The 10,527-nt window shown below is 31.3% G+C and overlaps 2 protein-coding genes and 1 long non-coding RNA gene across 3 annotated transcripts; 2 read left to right on the top strand and 1 right to left on the bottom strand.

Annotated features, from left to right (window-relative positions):
- LOC109128056 lies at positions 524-1,389 on the top strand. The gene is made up of 2 exons (XR_002034496.1): positions 524-1,173; positions 1,257-1,389. It is a non-coding gene; the product is annotated as an uncharacterized LOC109128056 (long non-coding RNA).
- On the bottom strand, positions 5,233-5,667 carry LOC104732081. Its single transcript, XM_010451603.1, has one exon. It carries the CDS (start codon positions 5,665-5,667, stop codon positions 5,233-5,235), a length of 435 nt encoding a protein of 144 aa, XP_010449905.1.
- LOC104733624 lies at positions 7,012-7,434 on the top strand. The gene has a single exon (XM_010453194.1). The coding sequence runs from the start codon at positions 7,012-7,014 to the stop codon at positions 7,432-7,434; it is 423 nt and encodes a 140-aa protein (XP_010451496.1).

Raw genomic sequence — 10,527 nt, 5'->3', positions numbered from 1 at the left:
ATAATATTTTATTAAAATTTAAAATTATAATATTTAAAATCTTTTTAAAAGCTAAGAACTTTTAAAAGTTTTAATATTTATAATATTTAAACTTTTAAAATTTTAAAATATGATCATATTTTTTTGAAGCTTTTTAAAGTTTTAATTTGATCAAATAAAAAACTGGATCAAACCGAATAAAACGTTTAAACTTGGACGCTTGATAAATCAAGCTTTCCTGCTCATTCGTTGTTGGAAGCATATTAGTCTTATTTATACAGGTTCTGAACCATTGTCTAAAAGATTTTTAGCCGATATGGAACGTTGTACATAGTTTTTTTAATATCCATAAATTTAAAATTCTAGAAATTTAGAAAATGTTAATTAATGAATTATGACATGTCAAATCCTGATAGGTTGCTTAAAATCCTATATGGACGTCTTAAGGAGCTTGTAGCTCCTACTTTTATTTAGTATAGATTTGAAAAAAATCTTATTAATATTTAAAATTCTGGAGATTTAAAAAAAATCTTAATTAGTGATTATTCTTCTTTTCCTGTTGAGAAAATTACTCGACAGATTATATGAAGCTTTGTTATATTCTTGATGGAGGAAAACTGATAATGTAAGGCATGGCTTAAACAGTGTCAGTGAGTCTAGCTTTGATGATTGGGAATTTTCTGGATTTTGTGGTTACTCTATTCATTCTTGTTTTTGATTAGTCAATGATTCCAAAATTTGTTGATTTGGCAAAATAAATTTGTTGAGGCAATGAGATGGCAGCGACTATGATATCTGTTTTAGTTTCTAAAATTTGTGAAAGTTGCTGTCTGCTGACTCTTGGAATTGAGAGTTCCAGTTCCAGATTTAGATTGAGGTCTTGTGATTGTTAACTGCTGGACAAGAAGTCGAGTATAGACTATGGGATCCTTGCTACAGGTTATACGTTCCGATCTCTAGTTTTTCTAACAATTTATGTCTCTGTCTATGCCTTCTTGATTTAAGCTCTTTGTATAATATTTTGACTGGATGCTTTTCTTATAATATTTGTCATTAGCATTAACTAGCCCTGTTCTCATCCGATGGATCTGTGATAACGGCTTTTATCTATTGATTTTGAAACAGAATCACCAGAAAGAGAGTGAGTTCCTTTAGCAAAGAACAAGAAACACTTATTAAGGAACTACACGAGAAGTAAGTGTCAAATCCTCATCTGCATAATCTCTTTATGTGCATCAATTTTAATGACTGTTATTTTCTACTGTGTCTATGTGCAGGTTCAAAAACCAATACTGAAAGGAAAAACTTGTGGCTTTACTTTAGAAATTTAAGCTTTGGATACTTGATTTAATGACTTGACTACTCCCTTTGGATATTTTGTTTACTTTAAAATGTTAAGCTTTAAATATTTGATTCAAGACCAAATAAAAAGGAAAAAAAAAAAATTTGATTCAATGACTACTCCCTGGAATATGTTTCGACAATGTTTATTTTTATGGTTTTAATTTCATTAGACTGTACATTTAGAAGTACATACAACTACCTTTAAATTGCTAACCAAGAAAAACCTCAAATACGACAAATTAATATGTGGAATTAACCGTGTAGTTAATATTTCTAAATTGGACAACTAAAGCATGAATTATTCTATAATTTCAATGAATACTTTGACAATTTAAAAACAAACTACGTATTAATTAAATTAGGTTCAATCTTAAACATATTTTATTAATTAAATTAATGAAATACAAATAAAACCATCGAACACAAAATTTTAAAGAGAGCTGAGGCATAAGAGCAAAAAGGAAAAGAGCAAAAAGGAAAAAGTTTTTTTCTTATGAGATTTGGAAATCTATTCCTATGGTGATTAGGAAGTATTGATGGGTATATAAGGAGGTGTTAGGCACGTCCTAGAGAAGCAAGAGAGCTGAGGCATAAAGGTTAGAACCCTAGACAGCTTTCTGTGTTGGTGTGTGGCATAGTTTCGCGGTTTGGTGCTTGTGTTGTTCAAGCTTCTTTGTTCATCTGTGTGACGTGTGTGTGAAGGTTGCTCAAGAGAGTTGAAGATTGAAGTCTAGGCTCAGGGGGAGTTTAGCCCAAGGTTAGGTTATCTTGGTTTAAATCTAGGTTTGGTGTTAGTCTAGTTAAGGGTAGAGAATTATCCTTAAGATTTCATGTTATAGAACGGAGCGGTAAATTAAGAGGGTTGTGCTTGATTTACGCGTTTGCGAATAGGTTGTATTTGCTTTCTTGTTCTAATGGAATCGAAATCTGGACGTGGTCCCGGGGAGTATGAAAAACCGAACCTCGTTAACAAAGTTCTTGTGTTATTTACTTTCTGCACTTTATTATTGCCTCATCCGCATTTACAGAAGATGTCAGATTCGATGACGAGAGCGCGGTCAACCGTACAATAAGAGTCAGAATTGTTGGTTATCAGAATGGAGGAGCCGTTGAGAAGAGTGGGTAGTCTCGATCGACTTGCCTTTGAGACAAGATCCGCAAACTCAAGCCTCTCAGGCACAATGTGGTAAGCCACCTTCTCACTATCAACGCTCCCGTTGGTGGAAGAGTTTGGGATGAAGAGTGTGGATGGGATAACCTCGGCACAGTGGAGGAGACAGGCCGTGAGATCATTGATGCATGCATTGGCTCATGCAACTTTTGAAGAATGGTCATTGGTTTCTAGGAAAACCGATGACCATTCTTCAAAAGTTGCATGAGCCAATGCATCAATGATCTCACGGCCTGTCTCTTCCACCGTGCAGGAGACAACGCCAAAAACTGAAAGGATGGATAGAAGTAGGATTACTAGGAGATTCATTGCTCCAGGAGTTGAAGAAAGAGTCCACGAATGGAAGAAAAGAGTTTTTCTTTTGTTCTTGGGAGTTAGGATTGTGATTTAATTTGACTAGTTGCTTCAAGTTAGTATTTTATAAGTCCCAACAATGATAATAATGTGTAGAACTTAGGTGTGCGTGAAAGTGTGATGGGAAAGAGAGCACACGAATTTTAAGACTTTGAACGTTTCATATACTAGCTTATAGTGATTTTTATTTAACTAGATATTGTAATCTATACTATTAAAGCAGAAGTACTTCCTAGACTCAAAATGGACCATGACTTGGTTTTGGTAGGTTTTTCATCACAAAATTTAATATAATTAACCTATAGTTTCGTTTTTGAAAAATGACCATTATACCCTCGATCGATCACTTAAAAATTATGGGTCGGGACGCGGATCCTAAAATATCCGACAACAGAAGGAAAAAAACCTGCAGATCTGTTTGTACTCCAGATTAATATTTTTCGGATCGAGTATATTATTTCATTCAAGATTAGTTATTTAAGATCCCAAACAGAGTTATTCGTTATAGACAAACACTCTGATTTCATTTTTCTTTAAGGTATTTAAATGAAAACCATAAATTTTAATTACCAAAAATTTGGATATTTTCTTAATTACCGAGATTCGATCTTAACAAATAATCTTTAAAAAGGAATATTTTGTGATTCTAAGAACCATAATAGTATCCTAAATAAAGCATAAATCAGAATAATCTTTCAATATCTTTGTTCCCAAAATTATCTCGATCTTCAATGCTAATTAAACAAGTCAAACAACATTCAATATTTTAAGATTATAGAAACTAAAATATCTTAATTACATCTTAGATTTAGATTATATGGAAACTGGAAATCATATAATTAATAGCAAATGGAAACCAATATTGCATATTCTTAATCATTGGTATATTACTCGCATATTCCATATATTGCTAATCACTCACCTACAACCTTAGGATCTCCTTATAAGTCTATAAATACTGCTTATTCACCAGAGCTCATAACACCAAAAAACCGAAACACACAAGCAAAAAATTTTAATTATAATCATTTTTTTTTCTAATACGTTCGCTCAGACTATGTTTTGATTGTAAGGATTATTTATTTCATTAATTAAGTTATTGATTTACGCTATACTCTCCTATATCCAAACTACATTCTTATAAACTATGAGTTATTTTATTCAACAACAATCAATTTTTTGTTTTTTTTCCAGCAACAATCAGTTTACATTTCTGAAATTTAGAGTTTTATACAATTTATGCAATGAAAATTGGTTATTAGCCATTGCATCCCTAGCTTGATCAAAATTATTGAGCTATTACGGCTGATTTTGTTGTGTATTACCGACCTATCAAGCAAATGCATTTTACTACAAAACTACTATCCAATATTGCGGTGTATCTGTTTCCGTGAAAAGAAATATTCTACAAAATACTTACTCTATTAGGATTTCCAATTTACTTTATAACTCCAAATATATAAATAAACACTATATAAACAAAGAAAATAAGTTAAAATAAAAAAACTACATTACAAAAATACAAATTACAAAAAAGTAACTAACAAAATATATAATCTCGTGCTGTAGCGCGGGGTATCACCTAGTTATGAGTTATAGAATAACATGATGGAGATAATTTTAATTTTGCTTATGTATCAGTAATATTATTAACACTAATAAATTAAAAATCTTACCAAATAGATAGAATATATGATTCATATGTATATATATTACACAATTTGATTTCATATATAATATAATAATTATTTGATTCATATACTAGTCATAGCATCCTATTCCCGTTTTTGTTTCATGCTATTTTGAACAAAGCAGCAGAGCAGGTATGACACAATTTGTTTCACTCAACTCAACTGAACATAATATTTATTAAATTTATAGAGTAACATATGGTTACTTCTTATAAACGCCATGCACCCTATTAACTTCTTCAATCCCTATCTTATTATATAAAGAAAATTACTAGTATATATCTATTTTATAAAAAAATAATCTGAAAAAAGGATCACTTCTCTGTTTTTATTTTTTGAATTATTTGGGTACGGCAAACTCGGAATACTATTCTGTAAGAATAACTACTTCATTGAAATCTTATATGTTTTTTGTATAACCCTTCCAAAATTAGTAGTAATTAACTGAAAAAATATAAGCCAAAAACCATAGACAAACTAATTAGAAACGAGAAAAACAACTAACAGTTAATAGTAATCAACTAAAAAAATATAAGCAAACTCGGAAGATTATTTCGTGAGAATAACTACTCCATGGAAAATCTTATGCTTTTGTATAGAACTTCCAGAATCAAAAAGCAAAGATAAAATTAATATTAATCAACTAAAAAAATATAAGTCAAACTAATTAGAAAAGGAAAAAAAAACTAACAATTACTTCAATAAACGTAGAATGTTGTAACGACGACTCAGGCCATGTATCATGTAGGTCAGGAGATTCATTGCTTCAATTTGAGGACAATTAGCTTTATCTTCTAATGGCCACAACACACCTATCTTGTTCCCCAAGTCACGGTATGGCTTCCAGTTGTTCCACTGACAAACATAAGCTTGAGCCTTGCCTTGTAGAAAAAAAGATATGTTGGCAGAATGTTGGTCAAGGTATTGTCGGAAAGAGGAGCCGTCATAGTTGTCGAAATCTGGCTTAAAAGGGTATTTCTCAGTTGCTTCACGTTGCCATCCTTCAATCATCTCTTTGAAGAAACTGGAATAGTCAATGTCTAGATCTAGATCACGTTGCCGTATAGGTTTTGCAGTGGAACATTCAATCAATAAGAACATGATGAAGAGTTTTATGGAGAGAGACATCTAATTATTAGGATTCTTAAAATTTCTTAATTTTGTATTCCTTCTGATTTCTAATAAGGCTTATATATATATATATATATAATTGAGACAAAAGTTTCTCCACTCTTTTTTCTCTTGGGATTAGGGTTATTATATTTTTTACTGATTTATTGTATGCCTAAATTAAAATAATTTGTTAATGGGATATAATTATAAAGAAAAGGTGATAAACTTGTTCCCTAATAATCTGGAATCTGATTATTGCTATCATTTTCTATATTTAAATAATTCCTAAAAACAAATATGAATTCCAAGATCTATAGTACTAGATATTCACCCGTGGTACACCGCGGGACTATAGTTTTGTTTAAGGATGTATAAAATTATTTATTTATTATTTTATCTATATGTAACTGAATGGTGTTTTTTTTGCTTTTCTGTGAACTAAATGTTTTATATTTTTTTAAATGTACTATTGTTTTAGCGTCTAATATATTATGTATTGTATAATAATTAGTGTGTATATTTATTGCTTGACCGCAGGTTAAAAATGTAAAATATCCTTATTGTTCTAATAATTTACTTTACTTTAATAAACACTGAGTGTGTTTTTGTGATTTTGTATTTTATTTACAATGTATGGATAATATTTTTGTAATTCTATAATTTTTTATAATTAGATGAATATATTATAATTTGTCAACCGTAATTTAGGTTGTTTCATCTATATATAATTTTAACACTTTTGTATTTATAGTTGTGCAATTCGATTAAAACGGTGGAGTGTTGTCTTAGCATAATTGGGTTATTTGATTTATAGCATTTGTTACTTATTAGTATGGATCAAATGTCTTTATAATAGTGTATTAGGTATTAAAAACACTTCTTTAAAGAAGGTAGGAAAACTTAATAATTTGTGTTAGTTGGGACCTTTGGGTAAATACCTATAAATACAAAAGTTATTTTATTGTAATTTTATTTAAAAATTACCTATACCTATAACTTGTCTCTTTGTAATTTTATTTAAAAATTATTATTGTTTTTTTTTTTGTCTCAATCGAAGGAATGATTGTGTTAGTTGGGCTTGGGCTTGTTATGTTAACGTTTAAGAATCGAACCCAATCTGTGTTTTTTCAAAAATTAACTCAATGGTATGGTTGTAAATAAGTGGGAACTTCAGGATTTTTTTATAATTGTCTCAAAAAATGTATATATAGATACACAAACGATAATTATTAAACTAAACCCTAATCCCAATTGGAAAAAGAAGTCGAGAAGCACGTATATATATAAGTATATATTTACAAACTTGAATCATCACACTTGAACTTTAAGAAACAGAAAAACTAGTTGATGTCTTCAACAATGTCTCAGCTGGCCATAAAATTCTTCCTCCTTTTCCTTGTAGTTGAATTATCAACCGCATATTATAAGCCCGATGCCAATAAAAATGAAAAAAGTTATCTAGATCAACCGGATATTGACTATATCAGGATTTTGAGAGAGACCGTAGGAGGATGGCAACAAGAAGCTGATAGTAAATACGGTAACCTTCGGGCATCTACCAATTACATGAAGCGGTCATTGTTCCTACAAGACAAAGTTCGTGAGTATGTGCAGCTTTGGGGAGAGTGGAAGAATCATAAGGGATATCCATTCTATGACTTGCGGAACAAGATTCACGGTAACTTGTGGCCAACACAGTATGATACTTGTCGTCAATTTGAGGGTACAAATCTTTTAACGTATCTTATATATGGTCTTAGTGCAGAAGCTGACATGGTTTAATTCGTTTGTTTGTTTTTTCTTTTTTTTTTAGAGTATTTTTTCTTTTCTTCAGTTTGGTTCTTGTCTCGAACTTTTTTATTTTCCTATAGAATTTTGGTTCGAATTTATATTTTGCGATAATAGTTAGATATCACATTTTGGAAACTTTGATGAATACACACAAGTTTGTCCATAATGACAAATAGAATAAAGCAATTCTTTTAAGGCACCAAGGCATTAAAAAAAAGAGACTCATAAAACATCTTTATGATGACTAATTAATTCAAGGCAATCGAACCTTCAACAACTTTTGTTAACTAACTCAGGAATTAGCCACCTGAGCTACCAAGATTTATTGTAATTCTAGTTACGCCGTTGGTAACCAATTGAAAGAAAGAAAATCCTATAGTTTTTTATTTTCTAATTATTTATCTCATGATTTCTCAGTTCTCATGTATAGCTATCTTTTGCATGCATGAGTATCTTCTTCTCAAAATTTAATGCATAATCAAAACCTAACTTTGTACGATACATAACCATACACTAGAAGTAATTTCAAAATATCTAAATTTACTCTAGAAAATCTATAGTTTAAGAAAAAAAAAATAGGTTTTGTACATTAAAGAGTAAAACTGTTGATACCCTTGTAATGCAAGGGCAAAATCGTTGACTGAACACAAAAAAAAAAAAAGTGAATATTGTGACAGAAAAATTTGACCATTTGTTCGGTCAGAATATTATGACGATTTACATACAAAAGTGTGATATATTTAATATGGTCATAAATATGTCACTATTTAGTTATATTATTATAACTGGCTTAAAGGTAACTATTTTTGGTCATTAATTATGTTGAATTTGTTACAAAATATCTAATTACAAATTTGTATATACATTTTCCAAGTACAATTATGACATAAATCCTCAACTTCAAACTTATTTACAAGACTGCCATTGAGTTAATTATTAATTAATCGATTTAAGAAACTAATATTAATTGGTTTAGGAATAATAGATTTGGATCAAGAATAGAGTGACACGGATCCTACTTTCCTTATTTTTAGTATCAGATTACTAACCTCTTAATTACGATTTTTATTATTTGAATCAATCTTTATTACTAATTTTGCTCCTATTATTTAGTAATTTTTTACTTACCAAAATTATCTATACTTAATGATTATCGTATAATATCTAATTTATTACCAATCTATATATACATTTTCCAAGTACAATTATAAAATAAATCCTCAACTTCAAACTTATTTATAGGCCTGGGCATTCGGGTACCCGTTCGGGTTCGGTTCGGGTATTTCGGGTTTTCGGGTTTTCGGGTTTAGAGGTATAGGACCCGTTCGGGTATCTCTAGACTTTGGGTTCGGATCGGGTTCGGTTCGGGTATTTCGGGTTCAGATTCGGATTACCCGAAATTCACAAAACTCAAAATTTTAGTNGGTCGATATACCAACCATAATCCCGGCCACAAAGTCTCTGAATATGGCAGTACTAGGAGAACCTAAGTCCCCCAAGAGTCGCGAGCAAACGATTCTGAACACGTCTGAGTCCTATCCCTANATTTTCCAAGTACAATTATAAAATAAATCCTCAACTTCAAACTTATTTATAGGCCTGGGCATTCGGGTACCCGTTCGGGTTCGGTTCGGGTATTTCGGGTTTTCGGGTTTTCGGGTTTAGAGGTATAGGACCCGTTCGGGTATCTCTAGACTTTGGGTTCGGATCGGGTTCGGTTCGGGTATTTCGGGTTCAGATTCGGATTACCCGAAATTCACAAAACTCAAAATTTTAGTATCTAATTTAGTCTAAATTATTCAATAATACGCAATATATCTAAAAATTTAGAGTATTTACTACCCAAATTTACTAATAGACAGTTTAAATACTTCAAATTGTCGAAAATATCTAAAAATCTGAATATTTTGAACACATATTATTACAATTATAAATATTACTAATATATTATTACTATATATTAATAATGTTGGTATATTCGGATACCCGTTCGGATTTCGGTTTGGATCGGATTCGGATTCAGATTTTCGGATTTAGAGATTTAGAACCCGTTCGGGTATTTTACAATTTCGGATACGGATTCGGATCGGGTTTTTTGGATCGGGTTCGGATCGGATATTCGGATCCGGGTATTTTGCCCAGGCCTACTTATTTACAAGACTGCCATTGAGTTAATTATTAATTAATCGATTTAAGAAACTAATATTAATCGGTTTAGGAATAATAGATTCGGATCAAGAATAGAGTGACGCGGATCCTATTTTCCTTATTTTTAGTATCGGATTACTAACCTCTTAATTATGATTTTTATTATTTGAATCAATCTTTATTACTAATTTCGCTCCTATTATTTAGTAATTTTTTACTTACCAAAATTATCTATACTTAATGATTATCGTATAATATCTAATTTATTACCAATTGGGTTTAAAATATTCGATTTTAGATTATTTTGAATTTGTAAATACTGTTTCCTAATATATCTCTATCAGTTTCTTTTGTTAAGATTGTGATCTAAAAAATTTTAGCAATAAATTGAAAGTTTAAGTTAAAAATCAAATTATTCGCTCCGAAATTTATGTTTCAGCAAGTCTATAAAAACCATTTTCGACTGCAATCGAGTCATCTCTCATTTTCACTCTGTTTTTTTTTTAATGTTCGTTTACTTTTTGTTTTCTTTAAGCTAACCATAACTAACTATCCTATGAATAATTTCATGTGCCAGGGAGGAGATTTCATCATAAACTTGAGGAGACTTCACAGCCGGGAACAGAACAGGCGGCGAGTCGATCTACGGAGCCAAGTTCGATGACCAGAATTTCGAGAGGAAGCACACGGGACCAGGAATCCTGTAGATAGCGAACGCCGGAGCCAACACCAACGGATCTCAGTTCTTCATCTACACAGTGAAGACCGATTCGCTCGATGGTAAGCATGTGGTGTTTCGGCAGGTCGTGGAAGGGTTAGACGTCGTCAAGGTCATCGAGAAGGTCGGATATTCGTTTGGGAAGCCATCGAAGTAGGGGTTGTCGCTGATTGTGGTCAGCTCTCTTTAGGATCCATCATCTTAGATCTCTCCCCCCC

This window comes from Camelina sativa, chromosome 12 (assembly GCF_000633955.1).
Source record: "Camelina sativa cultivar DH55 chromosome 12, Cs, whole genome shotgun sequence".
In the NCBI taxonomy this organism is placed as follows: Eukaryota; Viridiplantae; Streptophyta; class Magnoliopsida; order Brassicales; family Brassicaceae; genus Camelina; species Camelina sativa.
This window is presented reverse-complemented; position numbering and strand designations above follow the sequence as displayed.

Coding starts and splice junctions, on each gene's coding strand:
- LOC104732081 (XM_010451603.1), bottom strand. CDS start 5,667: ATGTCTCTCTCCATAAAACTCTTCATCATGTTCTTATTGATTGAATGT.
- LOC104733624 (XM_010453194.1), top strand. CDS start 7,012: ATGTCTCAGCTGGCCATAAAATTCTTCCTCCTTTTCCTTGTAGTTGAA.